Source organism: Symphalangus syndactylus, chromosome 20 (genome assembly GCF_028878055.3).
Source record: "Symphalangus syndactylus isolate Jambi chromosome 20, NHGRI_mSymSyn1-v2.1_pri, whole genome shotgun sequence".
NCBI classification, from domain to species: domain Eukaryota; kingdom Metazoa; phylum Chordata; class Mammalia; order Primates; family Hylobatidae; genus Symphalangus; species Symphalangus syndactylus.
The window spans coordinates 41,368,094-41,391,717 of NC_072442.2; the positions used below are offsets into that span (position 1 = coordinate 41,368,094).

Sequence of the window (23,624 nt, forward strand, 5' to 3'; positions counted from 1 at the left end):
GGTCCAGACAGGGGCTGGATCATGGTTAGCCTTCTGTGCTGGTCTAAAGAGTTTGTAATGAATCCTAAGTAAAAAGCAGAGGGCAACATGATCAGGTTGAAATGAAACAAGGTGGTCAATTACAAGGTTGGAACAATGGTCCAGGTGAGAAGGATGAAGGCAGTGGGGATGCAGAGAGGATGGCTTTGAGAGCATATGGTAATGTGATTGAATCTGGACAGTAGGGAATAAGGCAGAATTGGGGATAACTCTTAGGTAATTAATTTTATATTCTGGGAACTCATAATATTCACTGAGATGGGGAATAGAGGAGGAGGAAGACACTGAGTTTAGGTTTGGACCAACTGGATTTGAGCAGTTGCCAGAATGTTCCAGATGAAGGTGACTGATAGCAAGAATGACTGTTTAGAATATGTATACTGAACTGGAAAAATACTTGACTAGCAATGAGTAAAAGAAAATTGGAGGGTCCAGCTCTCATTTGTAATGACGTTCAACTGCATATTTGGAAGTAATCCTGGTTCAGGAATAGAAAGGATGATGATCAGACTGATGTGGGTTTTGGGATTTGAAGACAGGTCCAGAAGAAGGAAACAGTGGCAAAGAAGTTTCTTGTGTTCTTGAGAAAACAGTTGAGGCGATTGACTGTATGATCATATAGCAAGAAGAAAGTAAAACCAGAGGGACAGATGGACTGAAGAAAAGGGCAGAGGGTGAGTCATTGGGCATCCTTATGAGGTCATGGAGCAGGCAGAGTGTGAGGAGGAGATTGATAAAGGTGAAAGATGACAGACTAAAGTTGGATAGTGGAAACCAGAATTTAGAATTTTAAAGTAGGCACAACTGCAGGTGTCACCAAAGTCCAGAGAGTAGTCATGGGACTGGACCAACAGTCACTGGAACAGGAAGTCAGAAGTGGATTGGACCTGAAAGGCAAGAGAGTAGGAGGTCAGGAACTATCTGTCTGTGACATTAAATGGACCATCTATAAAGGCATGAAGTTCCTCATGATGGCAGGAGATGGGAGGGAAGTGGGCTGTGAGCCAGTGTCAAGGTTTTTGGACGATGAGGCGGAGGGGAGTGTGTGTGGTGAGGGGCCATTGGATGGCATTTGCCTCAAAAGAGGAGTCTTAGCATAAGAATTAAGTGGCACAAAGCTAGAGGTGGCATTGGGGATCTAGAGAACACAGATTCTGCTTGTTGAAAAACTAAATGAGATCATGCTTAGCGCAGTGCCTGGCAAATGGAAAACTGTCAGCCATTATTATTACTATTATTGTTGTTCCTAACTGGGTGTGTGAGTGTGGAGGGCTGGGACATCAGGCTGGAAGGGAAGGAGAGGTGACCAAGGAGAAGCCTCCTTCCTCTTGAGGCCGTGGCTGTGGAGCGTGGATGAAGAGGGTTGGCAGGGCAGGAAAAAGGAGAGACAAGGGACAGGAGGCACTTGGTTGGACGTGACTGGTTTTGAGTCCACTTGCTTGGATTTGACTGGGTTCAGGGAGTGATGACAAGTATAAAATTGTTTTGCCACCAGAATAGTCAGGGGTAGTCTCCTGGAATTGCCTTGGCCTAAGCAGTCTGGAGCCTAATTAGCTGGTGCTGAGGGTGGCTCGTGTGTGGCCTCTAAGATGCATTTTCTGGACAAAGTTGTAGGATATTTTTAGAGTTGCAAAGAGCCTTAGACATTACCTAATTTAGCCCCTTATTTGGCAGTTCAGGGCAACTGAGACCCAGAAATGTTGAACAATTTGCTCAGAGTCATGAGGGATTGGCCAGGTGAAAATGTGGCACATGTTCAACTTGACCTTGGTATTCTGGCACCGTGATCATATTTAGACATAAATAATTACTCTATGACACATGCTCATACAAATACTTCATATGTTGCCATTTGTAGTCTATTTTTTAAACATTAGCAACGTCTTCAATATCTAGAGACTAGATATTATAAAATTAGGACTCATTTGTCCAGTATGCACACAATATACGCAGTATAACAAAGTTAAATAAAATGCACGTAACACATAGGGAAATATATAAGCTGAAATTTTCTAGTACACACCATCCATAGTCTTAACATGCGTGAGTTGTAAAATGATTCTAATTGAATTGCTGAGATTTAACTATAAGGAATTAGAATACGAAAATGTATAACGAATTGCAAATCTCTCATTTATTACTAAACTCCAAATAATAATTAGACAAGTCATTGGTGTAACGTGTCTGCATCCTTTATAAGTAAGTAAAATGTTTCTAAAAGGCCATTTTACAACAAAAAAAGAAACAACAATGCATTGCATACTTGAAAATTGCTAAGAGAGTAGAATTTAAGTGTTTTCACCACAAAAAATGATACAGATATGGGGTAATGCATGTGTTAATTACTTTGACTGAGCCATTCCACAATGTACACATATTTTCTTTTTGTCTTTTTTTTTAACTTTTCTTAATCAAAAGAAAGCTGGGTTTTTTTTCTTTAAAAATGTATACATATTTTAAAACATCACGCTGGGTTTTTTTTTGTTTTCTTTAAAAAGTACACGTATTTTAAAACATCATGTTGTACAACATAAATATATACAATTATAATTTGTTAATTTAAAAAACAAATGAAAACAATAAAAAGAAAAAATGACAAAGTATTTCTTTAAAAAGTATATGCTTAAGTAAGCGGATTCTCCTTTTCAGCCAGAGTCTGTCATTAGGACCCTGACCATCCCAGTTGCCGGCCACACTCACCCCTCTCCTTCCACCAGGGGGCAGCGCTCGTTTACATATGGATCTCGCCGCGCAAATGCCAGGGGCGGAACCTCCTCTCCAGCCTGGGTCCCTGCTGTCCTCAGGTGGAAATGATTAAACCTCTGCAAACAAGCAGCTTCAGCATTTAATTTTGTGAAGTTACAGAGTGTGATAAGTACAAAGACATGATGGCCTTACATTGGTACGCTGCTTTACAGCTTCCAAAGGGATTTCTTGTATATGATCTCATTTGAACCTTACAATGAAGGTGGGAATTAGGAAGAGAGAGGTTTCCTTTCCCTGTTTTAAAGATAAGGAAACAGAGGAACCGTTCAAGGATACACAGTGTGAAACTGGATGGTCAAGGCCCAGAACGCCTTGCCTCTCAGTGAGGTGGTCCTTTCAGTACATAATTATCTTAAGGTCAGGTAGAGAAATGAAAACCAAACAATGCAAAAATCTGTCTTTAATGTCTTTAATTTGTCTTCTTACAAATTCTTTGCAGAATTTCGAATTAATAGCAAAATAAAATTTTTGGCTGCAGTTCTGCTATCAGGTGTTATTCATTCATTCACTCATTTGTTCAGTCAAGAAATATTTAATGAGCACCTATTTTTAAAAACGTTTATTTTAGGTTCAGGGATACATGTGCAGGTTTGTTATATAGGTAAACTCGTATCACGGGGGTTTGCTGTGCAGATTATTTTGTCACCCAGGTACTAAGCCTAGTGCCCCATACTTTTTTTTTTTTTTTATCTAATGAACACCTATTATGTGCCAGGCATTGCGTTAGTGGCGGGTGGTACCAAGGGGAAGAAAATAGAGGTCTTCTCAACTCTCATGGAACTTATTGTTTATTGGAGAGTTGAGCCTTAAGCAAATAAGCATAAAATTACAAATTGCTGTAAAAATTAGGGAAGGAAAGAACATGGAGCTATTAGGGGAGAACCTAGTTTAGATTAAGGCAATCCTTTTGAAGAAATGACATAAAGCAGATACCGGAAAGATGAGCAAGAGATTGCTAGGCAAGGGGGTGGGCGAAGAGACATTCTAGGAGGGGAAGAAACTGTAAATAAAATAAAGTTTTTTTTTTAGCTTGAGAAGGGAAGGGTATGGTGCCTTCAAGGAACTGGAAGAAAACCAGTATTGCTGGTGGTGAGTGTGCAGGGAGAGAGGACTGCAGAGGGCTGCCCACGGAGAGATTTATTGGACCAGGCTAGGGATTTTGAATTTGAACCCAAGCATAAAGGGAAGCCACTGAGAAGTTTAAGTAGGTGAGTGATGGAGAATGGATGGGAGGGGAGTGAGAGTGTGTCGGGGGAAACCATTACAAAGCCAGTTGCAGTAATTCAGATGAGCCAGAATAGTTAAGACAGAAGTGGATGGAATTGGGATAATTTTGGAGAATGTCTTTATTGCACCTGGTAATAAATAGCTGTGGTAAGGATGGGGAGGACAGGAATAGAAAAGAATTAAAGATGATTCTTGAGATAGGCAAAATAATGGCCCTACCAAAGATGTCCACCTCCTAACCCCCAGAACCTGTGAATACATTACCTTCCATGGCAAAAGAAACGTTACAGATGTGATTAAATTAAAGATATTAAGATGGGGAGATTATCCTGGATTATCTGGGTGGACACAATATAATCATAAGGGTCCTTAGAAGGAGGAAGGAGTGTCAGAGTCATAAAAGGCAATGGGATAGTGGAAGCAGAGACAGAGATTGGAAGATGCTATGCTGCTGTCTTTGAAGATGAAGTATGGGGCCATGAGCCAAGACATGCATGTGGCCTCCAGAAGCTAGAAAAGGCAAAGACATTGATTGTTTCCAAATGGTGAGTGATGGTGCTAGCATTTGCAGCTGTGGTTGTTTCCACTGTGTTGTGCAGTCTTGTGGGATTATGTCACCAACTATCAATACCCTACTACCGATGTTGATCAGAAATAAAGATTCTGGGCTGGATGCTGTGGCTCATGCCTGTAATCCCAGCACTTTGGGAGGCTGAGGTGAGTGGATCACTTGAGGTCAGGAGTTTGAGACCAGCCTGGCCAACATGGCAAAATCCTGTCTTTACCAAAAATACAAAAATTATCTGGGGGTGGCCACATGTACCTGTAATCCCAGCTACTTGAGAGGTTGAGATGTGAAAATCGCTTGAACCCGGGATTTGGAGGTTGTAGTGTTCCAAGATCACGCCACTGTACTCCAGCCTGGGTGATAGAGTGAGACTATCATCTCAAAAAAAAAAAAAAAATTAGCAAAGCATGGTGGCATCTCTGGTGTCAGCTATTCGGGAGATGAGATATGAGGATTTCTTGAGCCCAGCAGGTAGAGGCTGCAGTGAGCTGTGGCAACAGAGTGAGACTTTATCTCAAAAACAAATAACAGCAACAACAACAAAGAAATAAAGATTCTGTAGAGATATCATATGGATCACAGTTTTGAAGTTGGGTACCTCAGTGTAGCATTTGTAACTATGGCCTCAGTTGTTCTATAATGCTCTTCCCAACCTTTTAAAATATTTAATTTCTACCATCCACCAAGGCTCAGTTCAAGAGCCACATCTTCTAGCAAACCTTCCCTGACATTCCATTCTGATTTGGATGCCACGGTGCCTTGTCCATGGTCCTTAGCCCCCGACATGTACATTTACTATGGCATGTATCACAGGGAATGGCTATGTCTTAACTTATTATCTCCATGGCCTAGCACATTGTCTGCCTCAATGATGTTTGTTGAATGAATGAATGAATGTATCCCACCCACTGAATTAAAGTCTCAGGGACTCCAAATCCCTACCTTCCTCCTGTCAAGGTCCTGGGGATGATTGTTCTGTAAAGGGCTGGTGCACCAAGCCCTTGATGTAGTTCAGCAGCTTCATCCATTGTTGGACACAGCTGTTTCTGCTACACCATTCCTCTGCTCTGTTCATGGTGGGGAGGGTTTTTTTTGCACCAGCATTTGCAGCTTTTATGAAGCTCCCATAGGTAACTGTTTATTTGAGTCCTTCTCTTGGTTCCTGAGAAAGAGGGGAACAAATAGCACCAGTGAGTGAATTGGAAAGCATTTGAGTGACACTACCCAGATTTGCACCTAGAAGTGTCCTCACTGGTTATGATCCAGTGTCTCAAGCCCCTAAATTACCTGCTGTGGGGGAAGTTGCTATTATTGGGGGTAGTCTTTAACAGAGTTTAGGTGTTTACCATGAAGAAAGTCGTGAAGATGGAGAGCTAGAAAAGTTCCTAGCACTTGGGAAAGCCTGGATGGCATTAATTATTGTTTCCATTTTTTTAAACCCCAGCATCCCTGGATTTGCCTTGGGAGGTCTTGTAGTCCATGTACTCACTTGTAGGTGACTCACTGATTTTGTCACTGGCTTAACCAATATTTATTGAGCCTCAGCTCGTGTGTTGAGAATTGTGCTAGGTGTGGGTTTACAGCTACCTATGAGTAAGGCAGACAGACCTAACCTTGCTGAGATTAAAATCTAGTTTACAAAAGGACTACCCAACGTGTTACCAGGGACATGCCGACAAGATTTTTTCCTACGCTCTGTCGTCCAGGCTAGAGTACAGTGGCACAATCTCGGCTCACTGCAGCCTCCACCTCCCAGGTTCAAGGAATTCTCATGCCTCATCCTCCTGAATAGTTGGGGTTACAGGCACATGCCACCACGCCTGGCTAATTTTTGTATTTTTTAGTAGAGATGGGGTTTCACCATGTTGCCCAGGCTGGTCTTGAACTCCTGGCCTCGTGTGATCTGCCCATCTTGGCCTCCCAAAGTGCTGGGATTATAGGTGTGAGCCACTGCATCTGGCCTCTGTAGAGACTCTTGATACACCAGGAATGAAAGCCTAGTCCTCAATCTCTGTGCAAGGGGTACTGCTGCTGAGGGCATATTTTGGAAGTGTGTATGTGTGTGTGTGTGTCTATGTGTGAATGTGTACACATGTGGTCATCATAATGATAGGGGTTGTTGCTGGCATTTGGGGTCGGGGAGGGATGCCAGACATAATGAAATGCATGATACAGTCCTGGACATCAAGGAATTGTCCTGTGTTCCACATGACTTTTGAACCATGAACTATTCACGAAAGTGAAAAACCTGTTTATAATTACCTGAATCTGGAAATGAATTCTAAGTTACGTAAAAACACAAAGTTTTTTTTTTTTTGCAAAGTTGTAACTAAATTTTTTTAGGAATGTAATTGCTGTATAAATCAAGGAAGATTGTACTTAAGCTTATTTTGCCCAGAATTTGATCAAGGGTTGTTTAAAAAATCCCATCACCAACAACATTGCTACTCATTGTATTTAAGTCAGTGATGTGTCCACGTTTTATCAGTCTCTCTTCATTTGTACCTTTTTGCATTCAAGCTGATTTTGCATATAAATTCAAGCTGATTTTGCAATCATTTGACTACTTCATTACATCTTCTGGTACAATCATACTCGAACATTTCCATATTGAAATGCAAATAATTTTATTACAAGTAACTTTCCTTCCATTTTTCTTTTACATCTATCATTAACCTTTCTACACACTATAGATTATAATCATAGATAATATAACCTTCCCATGCATAGTTTCTTTATCTTTTCTTTTTTTTTCTTTTCTTTCTTTTTTTTTTTTTTTTTTTTTTTGAGACGGAGTCTTGCTCTTGTTGCCCAGACTGGAGTGCAATGGTATGCTCTCAGCTCAGTGAAACCTCTGCCTCCCAGGTTCAAGCAATTCTCCTGCCTCAGCCTCCTGAGTAGCTGGGATTACAGGCGTGTGCCACCACACCTGGCTAATTTTTATATTTTTAGTGGAGATGGGGTTTCACCATGTTGGCCAGGCTGGTCTCAAACTCCTGACCTCGTGGTCCGCCTTCCTCAGCCTCCCAAAGTGCTGGGATTACAGGCGTGAGCCACCATGCCCGGCCAGTTTCTATATATGATATATAAAAATATATATATGAAACACAGAAGTGACAAGTATATGTTTTGTACATGTGATATTTATAGTACCCACCCCTGCTCCTCCTCTGTATACTAGGATAAACTGTGTGTTGGAAGGATATATTACCTATGAATTTCATTTCTCAATAGTAAAGGGGGTGAATCAAAATATTTGCTATAAAAAAGGAATGTAAGTCAGAACTACTGGCAAAATACAGGAAGGAGCAGGGCTGAGCACTACAGAGCACTGGTCTCCAAGTAAAGTATGTACTTTTAGGAGATGCAGGCAACCCATTGGGTGGGAGGAAGAGGGTGTCAAAAGTTCTATTTAAGTTTTTGTATTGGAAAGCAAGAATTAAACTAAACTCATATTTAATATAAGAATGACATTGGCATTCTGATTTTATCTTTATGTCAATCTCTCTTCTCAATCAGCTCAAAAGATATTCTGAGAAAAGAACGTTCACCCCACAATGTAGAGAAGTGGATAGTGACATCTTCATTTGCTTGCAATGCACTGTGACATTGCAGTTTATGTCCATTGTATTTCAGGATTGTATTTGCTGCTTTTAATGGAGCAAATCCCCCCTCCCCACCAGAACAGATAAGTGCAAAGAAACAGCAACTGGAAGATAACAGAATCATGAAAGCATGATTGAAGAACAAAAAAATGGGAGAGCTGATACTTCCACTTCTGTTAAGAGTTCTTTGCCAGCCACATTATTGGGTAAAATATAATACAATAATCATCATAATGGTGGTATTATATTCCACAAGAAATCAGCTGATAAAATTTGGAGTTCTCAAAAAGATTATTTAAAATAAGGATTTGGGTCTACATTCTTTATGCTAAATACATGTTGTGCATTGAGCTATCTGACAGTATATATACACATACATATATTCTATATAATTTTAAAATAAATATGGACAACTTGGGGGTGCATACTCAAATGTTTTTACTGTAATAAGAAATGTCTAGTAATCACTGCTATAGAGGAAGGAGCTCTAGGCTTGAAATCAGAAATCCCAGATATAAGACCTAGGTCTGCCACCTGCTATCCATGAGACCTTGGGGAAATCATTACATATTTCTGAACCCTGCATATGTCCCAGGGTTGTTCTGAAGATGATTTCTACATAGAGGTGTAAGTATATTGAGAATTGCAAAGATCTGTGCACACACAGTGTTACACTGTTCTTCTATATTACTTCTTGACATACTTCGGTATGTCCTTACCACATAACACAGTATCCCGCACATGGAGATAATTATAATTCTAAATAGTGTTTATGAACAATAGAGTCTTATTACTGTTTAAATGGCTTTGCATAATTAGAACAGAGTGGAAATTCCATTGTGCTTATTTCATTTTTCCCATCTTAACACAGTTTCCACAAATAAATACTGTAAAGCATGGTGTTCCTGCCGAGTTGTGATATCTTAGTCTTTGTCCCCATTTTTGCAGAAGGTAGTCAGCTCTACTGACAGGGCAGATGAAAAAACAGTGAAATAATAGAAAGTTTAATTTGAATGTGTATGTAGATTACCTGTAGATATTTTGGAAGGCATAGGTTGCGAAAGATCATCTCAATTGTACAGGGAGGACTATTGCATTGTCAAGTTCCCATGGCAACCTGGGCTTACTTCTGTGTAGTGCTGTCTACCATGTCTGTGTAGTTGTACATCTATTTCTACTTCTGAGTTCTTTGAAGGCAGGGATTGTGTTTCATTCATTATTTTTAATCCCCGTTGCTTGGCACAGTGCTTGACACTGCAGAACGAATGATCAACCAATACATATTTTGATGCATACTGTGAACCAAGGTCTATGACAGGCGTTGGATTGATTTATATCAATTCCAGTTATTTTTTAAAGGCAGAAAATGATAGTCGGGTTTGGGGAGATGTCTGTGAAAGGGAATAGGTGATGGGCAGTAGCGAGACTGTTACGCATTCTTTTTGCAAAAAGAAAGTGGAAGATGGACTTTTGATTGGAAAATCTTGACAGGAAGATCATCATGGAGCGTAGAAGGGTGAGGATACACCTAAGTGAGAGGAGACATTGCTGTGAGTTTCTATATTTCTTTTGGCTTGGCATCAAGTAGCGATTACATACCAACTCCTTTTATCTCTTCCCACCATAAGCAACCCAGTTGTCCAAACATTACTCATTCATATTCCCAAACCAACTACCAAAACAACATTCCAGGAGAAGCAGAAGTTTTAAAGGTTGTGTGTTGTGACACCTCCATCTTTTCTTTCTAATAACAGGCTGCGCAAATATAAACGTCTGTGATTACAGGCAGGCTATGGTTCAACTTTAATTAATCTGTCGGTTCTATAGATTAAGAATATGATTCACAAAGTTTGTTCATTAAAAGATCCATTATAAGGAAATTATTTACCTGTGCTATTTTTTTTTTGCTATAAAGAAATTTTCATGCTCTTTAGTCCTCAGAGTACAAGCTTTATTTTTTTGGAGCTGAAAATACAGCAGAAACTGACCACACTAGAAAAATAAAAAGCTAAATGTTCAATTGCTGTTTTAAATTTTCATTTTTTAAAAAAGTCAGGTTTATTGAGGTTTAATGTGCATAAAGTAAAATTTACCCTTTTTTGGTGTATAGTTCTATTAATTTTGACAAATTCAGTTGTACAATGGCCACCATAAACAAGATAGAGAATGTGAGAATACTTCCATCATTCCAAAAAATCCTCTTGTGCCTCTTTGTGGTAAACACACTCCATTTACCCTCTGACAATCTCTGATATGTTTTTAGCCCTCCAGTTTGACTTTTTCTTGAATGTCATATCAATGAGCTATAGTATATAGCCTTCTGAGTCTAGCGTCTTTCACTTAGCATAATGCTTTTGAATTTCAAGATGTAATGTGGTCTGTTTCTTTTGTAGCATTTCATATATGGGTGTACCATATTTTTTTTCCATTCACTAGTTTGTGGGCATTTGGGCTATTCTCAGATCTCATGATTATGAATAAAGCTACTCTAAATTTTCCTCATAGGTCTTTATGTAGATATTTTTATTTCTCTTGGATAAATGTCTGAGTGAGATTGCTAGATTGTATGTTAAGTCTGTGTTTAACATGATGAGAAACTGCCAAACTATAATTTTGCATTCCCACCAGCAACATATGAGGGTTCCAGTTGCTCGGAATCCCTACTTGCACTTGGTATTGTCCATCAAAAAAATTTTTTGAGTCATTCTAATAGTTGTATAGTGGTATGTTTAGAATTTGTATTTCCCTAATAACTAATGATATCGAGCATCTTCTGTGTGTGTTTATTTGCCATTTGTATCTCTTCTTTGATAAAGTATCAGTTCAAATCTTTTGTCCATTTTTAAATTGGTTTGTGGTTTTTTTCTTGTTTATTGAGTTGCAGTTTTTTATATTTATATTCTATATGCCAGTCCTTTATAAGATTTGTATTTTGTGAATATTTTCTCCCAGTCTTTGGCTTTTTAAAATTATTTTGATGGTGACTTTCAATAGATGACACAAACAAATGGAAAAAAACATCCTATGCTCATGGATGGGGTGAATAATGATATTGGGTCAATATTGTTAAAGTGACCATACTGCCCAAAGCGATCTACAGGTTCAATGCTATTCCTATCAAATCACCAATGTAATTTTTCACAGAATTAGAAGAAACTATTCCAACATTCATATGGAACCAATGAAGATCATGAATAGCCAAAGTAATCCTAAGCGAAAAGAACACAGCGAAATACAAATGGGCTATATAATGGTCAAAATACATGAACAGATGTTTCACCAAAGAGGAGATACGGATGGCAAATAGACACATGAAAAGCTGTTCAGGCCAGACGCAGTGGCTCACGCCTGTAATCCCAACAGTTTGGCAGGCTGAAGCGGGTGGATCACCTGAGGTCAGGAGTTCGAGACCAGCCTGGCCGACATGGTGAGACCCCATCTCTACTAAAAATAGAAAAATTAGCTGGGCGTGGTGGTGCACACCTGTAATCCCAGCTACTCAGGAGGCTGAGGTAGGCAAAATCACTTGAACTTGGGAGGGAGAGGTTGCAGTGAGCCAAGATCGCTCCATTGCACTCCAGCCTGGGCGACAGAGCAAGACTCTGTCTCAAAAAAAGAAAAAAGAGAGAGAGAGAGAAAAAAAGAAAATAAAAAGAAAAGCTATTCAGCATAATTTTCCATTAGGGAAATGCAAATTAAAACTTCAGTGAGCTATAACTACATACCTATTAGAAAAATACCGATAATGCCAAATACTGATGAGGATGCAGAAAAATTGGCTCTCTCATTTATTGCTGGTGGCAATATAAAATGGTACAGCTTCTCTGGACAACAATTTGGTGGTTTCTTACAAAACTGAACATGCACCTACCATATGACCTAGCAATTATGTGCTCGGACATATATCCCAGAGAAATGAAAATGTATGTTCACACAAAAATGTGAACACAAATGTTCAGTCACAAAAGGTTACATACTGTGTGATTACACTTATATAGTATTCTCTAAATGGTAAAACTATAGAGATGGAGATTAGTAGTTGCCAGGGTCCAGGAACTGGCAAGGGAGGGTTGAGGTACACATGTGAATACAAAAAGGCGGCATGAAGGAGTTCTTTTGTGGTTATGGAACAGTTCTGTATCTTGATTTGGATGGTGGTACAAAAATTGTACCTATACATGGGCACAATTGCATAGACACACACTTTTTTTTTTGGTTTGTGGTTTTTTTCTTGTTATTGAGTTGTAGTTTTTTATATTTATATTCTATATGCCAGTCCTTTATAAGATTTATATTTTGTGAATACACATGCAGGTTAGGAAAAACAAAAACTGAGTAAGCTCTGTATTTAAACAGTGATGCACCAATGCCAATTTTTAAATTTTAGATATTATACCCTAGCCTATAGAAGATGTCTCTACTTGGGGAAGGTGAGTCAAGAGTACACTGGACTCTACTATTTTTGCAACTTCCAATGAGTCTATAATTATTTCAAAATTTAAAAGATGTGATTACACATTTTTTTCTGCTTTTCTTTTACTACTTTTATGGATGTTTAAAACATTCATTTGGGCCGGGCGCGGTGGCTCACGCTTGTAATCCCAGCACTTTGGGAGGCTGAGGCGGACGGATCACGAGGTCAGGAGATCGAGACCACGGTGAAACCCCATCTGTACCAAAAAATACAAAAAATTAGCCGGGCGTGGTGGCGGGCGCCTGTAGTCCCAGCTACTCGGAGAGGCTGAGGCAGGAGAATGGCGTGAACCCGGGAGGCGGAGCTTGCAGCGAGCCAAGATTGCGCCACTGCACTCCAGCCTGGGCGACAAAGCGAGACTCCGTCTCAAACAAACCAACCAACAAACAAAAAACATTCATTTGGATTATTTCTAGTATGTTTGTTATGGGTTTAATAGTTTATCATTTACTGAATAAACCTTACTTAGTGTTTTAGATTCTTCCTTTATCATATACTAATGTCCATTTATATATAATCATTTCCTACACTCTTACTTCCAGTGATGAATTAAATTGTGCTTCAGTTTCTTCATCTGTAAAATGGAGATAATAATAGTATATATGTCATAGAGTTCATTCCTTCAAAAACTATACTTTTGGTATGTAACCTGTGTTAGTCACTGTTCTAGTGCCTCAGGATACATGAATGGACAAGGTAAACGAAGATCAAGTGTTGTCTTTCTTGAGTGTACCGTCTAGCAGGGGAAAAGGATGACTAATAATAAATACATTGTCTAGTAAGTTGGAAACAGTTCTGTGAATAAAAGAAAAAGTGGAAAACCTAGGCAATACCGTTCAGGACATAGGCATGGGCAAAGTTCATGACTAAAACACCAAAAGCAATGGCAACAAAAGCCAAAATTGACAAATGGGATCTAGTTAAACTAAAGAGCTTGTGCACAGTAAAAGAAACTATCATCAGAGTGAACAGGCAACCTACAGAATGGGAGAAAATTTTTGTAATCTACCCATCTGACAAAGGGCTAATATCCAGAATCTACAAAGAACTTAAACAAATTTACAAGAAGAAAAAACCCATCAAAAAATTGGGCAGAGGATATGAACAGACACTTCTCAAAAGAACACGTTTATGCAGCCAACAGACATATGAAAAAATGCTCATCATCACTGGTCATCAGAGAAATACAAATCAAAACCACAATGAGATACCATCTGATGCCAGTTGGAATGGTGATCATTAAAAAGCCAGGAAAACAATAAATGCTGGAGAGGATGTGGAGAAATAGGAACGGTTTTACACTCTTGGGAGTGTAAATTAGTTCAACCATTGTGGAAGACAGTGTGGCAATTCCTCAAGGATCTAGAACTAGAAATACCATTTGACCCAGCAATCCCATTACTGGGTATATACCCAAAGGATTATAAATCATGCTACTATAAAGACACATGCACATGTATGTTTATTGAGGCACTATTCACAACAGCAAAGTCTTGGAACCAATCCAAATGTCCACCAATGATAGACTGGATTAAGAAATTGTGGCACATATACACCATGGAATACTATGCAGCCATAAAAAAGGATGAGTTCATGTCCTTTTCAGGGATGTGGATGAAGCTGGAAACCATTATTCTCAGCAAACTATCACAAGGACAGAAAACCAAGCACCACATGTTCTCACGCATAGGTGGGAGCTGAAAAATGAGAACACATGGACACAGGGCAGGGAACATCACACACTGGGGCCTGTCAGGGGTAGGGGGCTGGGGGAGGGATAGAATTAGGGGAAATACCTAATGTAAATGATGAGCTGATGGGTGCAGCAAACCAACATGGCACATGTGTAACTATGTAACAAACCTGCCCGTTCTGCACATGTACCCTAGAACTTAAAGTATAATAATAATAAAAAAAGTGGAGCAGATAGGGGAGTTGGGAGATTAGGGGGCAAAATTTTAAGCAGAAAATCAGGGTAGGTCTCAAAGAAAAGGTGACAACTGTGCAAAAGCTTGAAGGAGATAAGGAAGACCATCTTGTTAAAGAATATTAACCAAGGTAACATCAAAAGAGAAATGGAGAGACATCAGAGAAATTTGATCAAGTATAATTAGACACAATTTGATCTAATATGATTAGACTTACATTTTAAAAGGATAACTATGGTTCTATGTTGAAAATAAACTGTAGGGTAGTAGTTAAGCTTAAATGAGTTCATATACGTATTACATGTACTGAGTCTACCTACCTGCCTTTATCTATCTATCTATCTATCTATCTATCTATCTATCTATCCATCCACCCACCCACCCACGTACTCACCTACCTACCTATCTATCCATCCATCATTAATTTACTCAGAACAATGCCTGGTGTGATTTAAAGGCTATTATTATCATTATTTTCATTGCCAAGCTTAGTTTAACCACAACTACCTCATATAAGGTAGCTATCCTTATTGTATAGATAAGTAAACAGACTCAGAAGGGTTGAAGTAACTTGTCCAAAACTTACATAATTTGTAAATGCCAGTGCCAGGATAGGAAGTCCAGGGATCACTGTGTTTCAGATGCATGCTCATAACCATGAATAAGCTCTTTCCCTAATCCCATTCTCAAAATGCAATATATATGAGAAATATTAGATGCACCCTATTTAATTAACCTTAATAGAGCTACTTCCCTGATAAATATGACCCTAAGAAAGCTATTTCTTCACTCCCAAGCAAAATATCAAGCCATCATGGGCACCAAGGTTAGGGTGCAAAGCTTTTAGGCCTTTAACATCATGAGAGAACATCTTTGGAGAAACAAGTTTTTATTGCGTAATATTTTTCCACATGGGTGCCAAATTGGCTCTGCCAATCTAACTGGGCACTACCCTGCTTAAATAGCAGGATTCTGTAATGACTTTAGGATCTGTAAGAATGCATACAGAATTTTTTGATTAATAGGTACATGCAAATTTATTTGGTAAAAATAGTGCCCTGTGCTATTTAACTATTTTTAAAAATAATTCTATAATTTTTTTACTATAAATACCAATGTCCTTATTAAAGTCATGTTGCTTGTTTAGACAGATTATCTTTATTAAACCATAGTGTTGGGCACTGTGGCATGTGCCTATAATCCTGCTTAAATAGCAGGATTCTGTAATGACTTTAGGATCTGTAAGAATGCATACAGAATTTTTTGATTAATAGGTACATGCAAATTTATTTGGTAAAAATAGTGCCCTGTGCTATTTAACTATTTTTAAAAATAATTCTATAATTTTTTTACTATAAATACCAATGTCCTTATTAAAGTCATGTTGCTTGTTTAGACAGATTATCTTTATTAAACCATAGTGTTGGGCACTGTGGCATGTGCCTATAATCCCAGCTACTCAGAGACTGAGGTGGGAGGATTGCTTGAGCCCAGTTCAAGACCAGCATGGGCAACACAGTGAGACTTTGTCTCATTAAAAAAAAAAAAAAAAGGCAAAAAAACAAACCATAGTTATCCAAGTCCAGTCAAGAAAGCAGCTGTTTATCTGAGATAAAGTATTTACTTTATCAGAGAGAATATAAATAATTGTTTAAGGAGATATTGCAAGATTCAAATGGTAAGAAGACAGGACCACGATGTATGCAGACTTTTCAGGAATGAAAGTTTGGGTCACCATGCAACCACATAGAGGACTCTGACTGCTAAGATTGTGGCTTAGGGGAGGAGGGCAGAATGGGCAGAAGAAAAACTTAATAGCAAGTACTGCTATCTCATAGTAACATATGTGTATTTGCCTCATATCAGTGGTATTGAATATAAAAAATCTATTTCTTCAGACTAAGAATGGTAACCTCAGATTATAAACACAATAGCTCCCAGGGATTTGGTTAACCTTATAATACATATTTTAAAAGATGGTGTTTCTGAACAGCAGGCAGTATAGCACTATTTACACAATAGGAGTTCAGAGTCCTTACACAGCAACATAAGGACTTCACAGTGTTTCAGGGCTCTATGCAGTGAGGCCTGTTGGGACTTCAATAGTGGACCTGAGAAGACTGGCTCCCAAGAAGGTTGGCTGGTACAAATATCCAGACGCATGTGAGCATTTAGACATTTAGGCATTTAGAGGCACGTGAACGAAAATGGAGAGCCTCTGGGCTGTCCCAATATTTGGTGCTAAGTAGGTTATGAAGCCTCAACTATAGGGAAATCCAACCCATTGAAACAAGGCTCCTGTCATCAATTTGGGGTACAGAGAGTAGTGTCTACACAGTGGAGTGCCAACAAATGGCATGGGGATCAGGGCTCAGATCTGGAGCTCAAATCAAGGATACTGAGGAAAGCTGCTACTTGGTGGACATGAGTAATTCAAGAACTCATCAGAGGACACAAGGTAGTCTAAGGGACATGCCAGCTCATTCCCTTCATAGGATCCCCAGTAGAGTACTAACTAATGTTGGTTGGGTTCTTATTGGCTGAGGGATGTGATTGGGCTATGAAAGTACGAGGTCTTTAGTCCTGATCACTGGGCACAGTTGGGGAAGGCAGAGACCTAGTGGTGTCCTTTTGGTTACAGTGGCATCACTACTTCCTGACAGTGTTTCTCATGTTCATCTGATGGACATCAAATAATTTTGTTGGGGGTGATATGATTTTACTTGGCTGGTGTCAGAACGTATGTCAAGCTATATAACAATTGGGAAGAAGTAATATAGTAACTGGAAGAAAGTAAGAACAGACAAATGTGAGAAGTCAAGTAATTAGAAAACGTAAAATTTCCAATTATTATTTTGGGGGTTTTATTTGAGATATTCCAGAATTTCCAGGATTGAAATAATTTAAAGTCAGAGAGCTGGGAGCCTTCCACATATTGTGTATCTTAAAGAGTAATATTGGGTATTTACAGACTTTTTTACTCAGTGAATTTACTGATGGTGGTGTGAACATACATGATTAAAAAACTTACTCAGAAAAGGCATGACAATAGTTCTGTCTTCCGAATTTCTGGATACGTCAACCTTCAACTGCTATGGGTTACTAATCTTTAATTTTAAAGAGTATTATGTACTTAAGTAAAGATAAATTCTGACAAATTGGGATAGTTTGCATCAGTAAGAAAGTTTATTGAAATTCATTAGTAAATGAGAACAGAAAGTTGTTTTTCTTTACATTAAAGAACACTTTCTGGTAAAGTGAAAAGAAGAAATACAGAAACCACAAAACACCTTGTAGACACCTTATTTTTAAGGTCTATTTCCATAGACCATCAAGACAGAAGTGTTTTCTTGGAGACTTTGTTTTCCATGCGTCTGTAAATAATGGTCTGTGTGAAGGCAGACTCTTTCCTCTTGATGCAGTTTAATAGTGTTTCTTGGTTTCTGATTCAACCGTAGATGAAAGGACTCTACCGTCGGGTGCCACCTCTTCAATAATTGTCTTGATTACTCTGGTTTTGTTAGTATCTGTGTGAATGATGAAAAAAAAATTTTAAACAGTCTGCAGGGATCCATAGTAATTAACAAGCAAATATTGTAAAAAGGAAATTTCAACTTTACATTGTTAAGTCCAAAAAAATGCTTAAGGTATGACATTTTGATGATGCCATTTTTCACGGTTGGTGTTAAGAGTAGTTTGTGAACAAATGCAAACGGAACCGTCTCTAAGATTTTTAATTTTTTAAAACAACTCTAGAGCTTAAAGCGCAAAAAAACCATCACAGTAAGTTAAAACTAATTCTTATTACCCCAGCTAGTTTCTGCTGACCTTGGTCCCTTAGATGAAGACTCGCCCACAGACCCGGAAGAGGAGGACTTGTGGCCTCCGCTGGAGCTGCCGCCGCCGTAGCCGCCGCCTCCGGAACTTCCGCCGCCGCCGCCAGAACTTCCGCCCCCGTAGCCGCCTCCGGAACTGCTGCCGTGGCCACCGCTGGAGCTTCCGCCCCCGTAGCCGCCGCCGGAGCTACCGCCGCCGGAGCTTCCGCCGCCGGAGCTTCCGCCTCCGTAGCCGCCGCCGGAACTACCGCCGCCGTAGCCGCCGCCGGAGCTTCCGCCGCCGTAGCCGCCGCCGGAGCTACCGCCGCTGTAGCCGCCGCCGGAGCTTCCGCCGCCGTAGCCGCCGCCGAAACTTCCGCCGCCGCGTCCGCCGCCTCCGGAACTAAACGGGGTGAGGTCACATTCGGTTATTTCTAACGTTGGAAAACGGTGGGTAGCTTTCCAGTTGCCGTTAATTTAGAAAATAAGCAAAACATGTGTTGAGAAAATAAAACCCTGCCAGGAATATGTTTTAAAACCCTGCCAGGTTTGTATTTTAAAACCCATCCTTTGAAAACAATGTTATGTTCACAGAACTCTTAAGAATCATTTTGGGCCGAATTCATGAGAAAGTGAGATTGCGGTTGGGTACTCCTTTTTCTGTACTCTACCCCCTCTCTTCCCTTCCTCTCATTCTCTGGCATCTTCTTGGGGTTTAGATAAGTCTTGCTATCTGGAATATTGAATAAAAGAAACTGGGATAACTTTTCATTTTAAAATTTACCTTCCCTCTCCTTCTAGCAGGCTGCGGTAGGTTTGAATTTCGTTCTCCAGTCGGATCTTAATATCCAGGAGTTGTTGGTATTCAGTATTCTGGCACTCGGTTTCAGCTCGAATCTGTTGCAACTGTTCTTCCAGAGCGGAGATCTGGGCCTGAATCTGTGAGAGCTGCACACAGTAGCGACCTTCTGTTTCTGCCAAGGAGGCTTCCAGGGATTGTTTCTGAAACGGATTTTTTTGTGGCTTAGTGACTTCCTTGTTCAGTTGAGTATAGTGACACTTATTTAATTATTTAGTAAGGCATTATATAGAAGAATAAGAAAATGAACAGAATTTATGTTTAATGGCACCATTTCAGTTTCAGCACTTTTAGATCAACGCCAGTAGTACTTTTCCTCCATTAACATAGAGCTTCACTTTGTTTTCTCTTTCTTACCTCCAACTCTGCATTTTTTTGTTGCATTGCATATTCTTAGGTGAGCATGGAACTTTGTACGATAAAGTTGAAGTCATTTCATGAGAGTTAACATACCAGGGCCAGTTGGGACTGTAGTTCTATCTCCAGAGCTTGTACAGTACGTCTCAATTCAGTAATCTCAGATTTATGGCTGGACATCTGTTCAATGTTACTATCAATTTCTGTAGTCAGTTCCTTGCTCTAGAGTATTAAAAACAGGGAAAAGGATGAGGAAATTCTGAAATGATAAAACCTCCATGAGTTTCACTATAAAGGAAGATTACTTTACCTTTTCATTGAACCAGGCTTCAGCATCTTTGCGGTTTTGTTCAGCAAGTTGTTCATATTGGCTTCTCATGTTATTCAGAAGTTGAGTCAGATCAACACCTGGGGCAGCATTCATTTCCACATTCACATCACCAGTGGACACATTTCGAAGGTCTTTCATTTCCTGTTTGAGGAACAGAAAGATTTAATGGCTACACGAGGACCATAATGAACTCTCTTTTGGCTGGGAAAAGTATAACTTTTGTGTCACCTCCTCGTGGTTCTTCTTCAGATAGGCCAGCTCTTCAGTCAGGCTCTCAATCTGCATCTCCAGGTCAGCCTTGGTCAGGGTGAGCTCATCTAGCACCCTACGCAGGCCGTTGATGTCAGCCTCCACGCTCTGGCGCAGAGCTACCTCATTCTCATACCTGGAACAAGCGTGATATCAATACTGGATGTAAGTTATATACGGGAGATGTATCTGGGCAGAGACTATTTAAAAAGCAAATACATAGTTGATCTCATGTCATGGCAGTATTTGTCATGTACAGTTCACTTAGGAGTAATAGTGGTTTAATGGAAAAAAGCTTAACAGTTACTTTATAATGCATTTTCTTCCTTTAATATTGCCAAAAAGGTAATACTGACATGGAAAATTTCTCAGATAACTCCAATACTATATAACTTTGAGTGAATTCAGGAAAATGTAAATGCCATTGTGGGCGTCCCAAGTCATTGTTAAAAATGACTGATGTATTCATTGTGATGGTATTATACAACGATCCCTTAACTTACTTCAGCCTGAAGTCATCAGCTGCCAGCCTGGCATTGTCGATCTGAAGCAGGATATTGGCATTATCAGTTGTTAGGTTGAGGATCTGGAGGGAGAGGCACAGTTATTTAAGAAGAGGTCAGATGCAGATATGGCTTTTGTAGTGGCATTGATGGCATAGATGAACTCTGCACTTTTATATTTTTCTCTTACAAAATCTTGGGGAAATTTTTTATTTTAAATAAGAAATATTGCAGGCTTACCCATATACTTAACTTTGAATTGTTTGTTCTCTTGGAATTTCTCCAGTCTTGTATTTCTGTACACAAATTATTCCTTTCTGAAAACTAACTGGAAATATATAGATGTATTCCTACAAGTGTGGCCTCCTCTTTTAGACTATGTTGATTTCCATGTATTTCAGCCATGCTTTGGCTGACTCACACCTGCATTTGTTTAAGTCATGATAAATACTAATAAATAAATATACTCTGAATTGGTACACAATAGGTACAATTCAGAAATTCCTTAGAGGCAAGCAGTATCCCATTTTCATACTGGAAAATTCATTTTTCTTGCCATGTTGGTACTGAATATGGCTTATTATCAGTCTGAATAACATTTTGTTCTGATACATTTCATGATTTCTTTTTCAGTTTCTACATTTGTAAATGACCTAGCATATTTTAACTGTGGACTCATTGTATGCTCATTAAAACCTCAAAAGTTCTTAGTAATCTGCTGTTCTCTTAAGACAAGCAACACACATGGTGGATGAAGATTGCCATGACCATACTTTCACAGATGTTTATCTTTGATGAGACTGGGTTGTTTTTGAAGCAAGAAAGTAACATAGGTAAACATAGTGAACAGCCACGTTGTGCTTAATTTAAGATTCATCTGTCTGGATTACATGGACAAGATACTTAAAGCTGGATTTAAAAATACCTCTTACCTGATTTTTAAGGTCATCGATGGTTTTGTAGTATTTGCTGTAGTCACGAGGCTGCCCCTGGTGTGAGTTGCCATGCTTTTCATACCACTCCTTGATTTTGCCTTCCAGCTCATAGTTTGATTCTTCCAGAGCCCGAACTTTGTCCAAGTAGGAAGCCAGGCGGTCATTCAGATTCTGCATGGTTACTTTTTCATTTCCAGAGAGAAGGCCACCATCTCCTCCAAATCCACCACCAAAGCCTCCTCCAAAGCCGCCTCCACCAAAGCCGCCCCCACCGAAGCTGCCACCTCCGAAACTGCCCCCTCCAAAGCTGCCTCCATAACCCCCACCAAAGCTGCTACTTCCATAGCTTCCACCAAAGGTACCTCCACCAAAACCTAATCCTCCGTAGCCACCTGATGAGCCCCCAAAGCAGCCCCCACCAGAGCTCCCACGGCTGAAAGAGCCACCACTGAACCCCCCTGAGCTAAATCCTCCACCAAGGGAGCCTTTGCTGCTCGAAATTCTTAGGGATGATCCTCCTCCTCCTCCTCCTCCTCCTCCTCCTCCACTGCGGGAGGAAGAGTAGTGCTTGCTTGAGCTATATCGAACAGACATGGTGATGCTGTTTAGCCCAGGGAGTGCCTGCTACCAAGGACAGTGACAAGCCTTTATATACTGAGAGGGTGTGTCCACATGTGTTACAGTTTGCTTACTTGCATGGTTTTCTTTTTGCCAACTTAGCATCTTTGGCTTGTGATTGCATACATTATCTTCAGTAATAACCAATCCCAATATGTACAATTTTGAATTTGCCCTAAGAATAAACAGGAGGTTTGCTATGTTGAAATTGAAAATGGGTGGAGTTCAGATGAGCATGTTTTATTATGCTTTTTACCTGTTGAAGAACATTGAGCAACCGTTAAGATCCATTTTTCTCAGCACTAATTCAGGTTGCATAGAATGTTTGCAAAGTTTAGAAAAAAAGTTTCAGCTACAAAATTATAGTTAAAATAAGATTTTTCAAATTCATATTTAAACAGTTTTAATTGGAACAACAAATAGCATAAAGTCTGGCGGGATCATGCTATAATAAGGTTCTTGTAGACAACTGTAGGGAATCAAAAAGAAAATGTTACTAAAAATTTAACTAGCATCAATAGTTCACACATAAAACATTAAAGCCATTAAACCACAATTTAGGAGATTGTGTTTGTAGGAGATCTTTTAATTTATTTGGCAAATGAGAGTATATTGATATTTTGCCTAAGAAAGTGGAAGTAATGATTTTAGAATTTTCTAATTAATGATGGCATTATTTTTAACATTAAAAAATCTGAAATCATTAAGTTATCCTGGATTATTTTGCACTTTTAAATTCATCATAGTTAAGGTTTCTGTGAAGACCATAATAATGCAGAAAATCTGCATTATTTTCTTAGCATGAAATCGGAAGAACTAACTTGTAGTACTTTACACTAAGTTCTGATTGAGTAAAAAGGGAAAATTTGGGTATGTTATGATTGCAAGTAAAAGTTTGCTTGCAAAAATGTAAATCTGTATTAGAGAATGATACTTGCACCAAGTATTATGAACTAGACTGTGCACATGTGTTCCCAAGCTAGGTTCAGTTTCTCAATAAAAACAACACATTTTCTTGGATATACTGTGTACAGAATTCGGTATAACAGTTTGTCTAGTGAAGTAAATTGGGATTTTGGTACATTGTATAAGATTATATCTACCCATAGGCTATGACATTGCTGTTGTTTGGATGTATATATTCATACATGTTTTACAATTATGTAGTGCTGTTTGTGATACTGTGATTAAAAAATTTCTAGAACAAGCTGTTTAAGATAGGAATGGGGGTTATTACTATTTTCTTTCTTTCTTTCTTTCTTTCTTTCTTTCTTTCTTTCTTTCTTTCTTTCCTTTCTTTCCTTTCTTTCCTTTCTTTCCTTTCTTTTCTTTCTTTTTTTTTTGGAGACG

General features: G+C 39.2%; 1 protein-coding gene and 1 long non-coding RNA gene across 2 annotated transcripts in view; one reads left to right on the plus strand and one right to left on the minus strand.

Annotated features, from left to right (window-relative positions):
* Positions 1 to 17,771: 17,771 nt before the first annotated feature.
* KRT10 (keratin 10) lies at positions 17,772 to 22,250 on the minus strand. Its single transcript, XM_055258794.2, has 8 exons — positions 21,654 to 22,250; positions 20,722 to 20,804; positions 20,198 to 20,354; positions 19,949 to 20,110; positions 19,735 to 19,860; positions 19,207 to 19,424; positions 18,416 to 18,825; positions 17,772 to 18,134 (listed from the first exon to the last, which is right to left on the minus strand). Exons 1-8 carry the CDS (start codon positions 22,248 to 22,250, stop codon positions 18,031 to 18,033), a joined length of 1,857 nt encoding a protein of 618 aa, XP_055114769.2. The 3' UTR covers positions 17,772 to 18,030.
* The window catches only part of LOC129470721 (uncharacterized), a 30,537-nt gene continuing 25,708 nt past the window's right edge, over positions 18,796 to 23,624 (plus strand). The window contains exon 1 of the long non-coding RNA XR_010118175.1: positions 18,796 to 18,834. This is a non-coding gene — a long non-coding RNA (uncharacterized lncRNA). The remainder of the gene's footprint in view (positions 18,835 to 23,624) is intronic.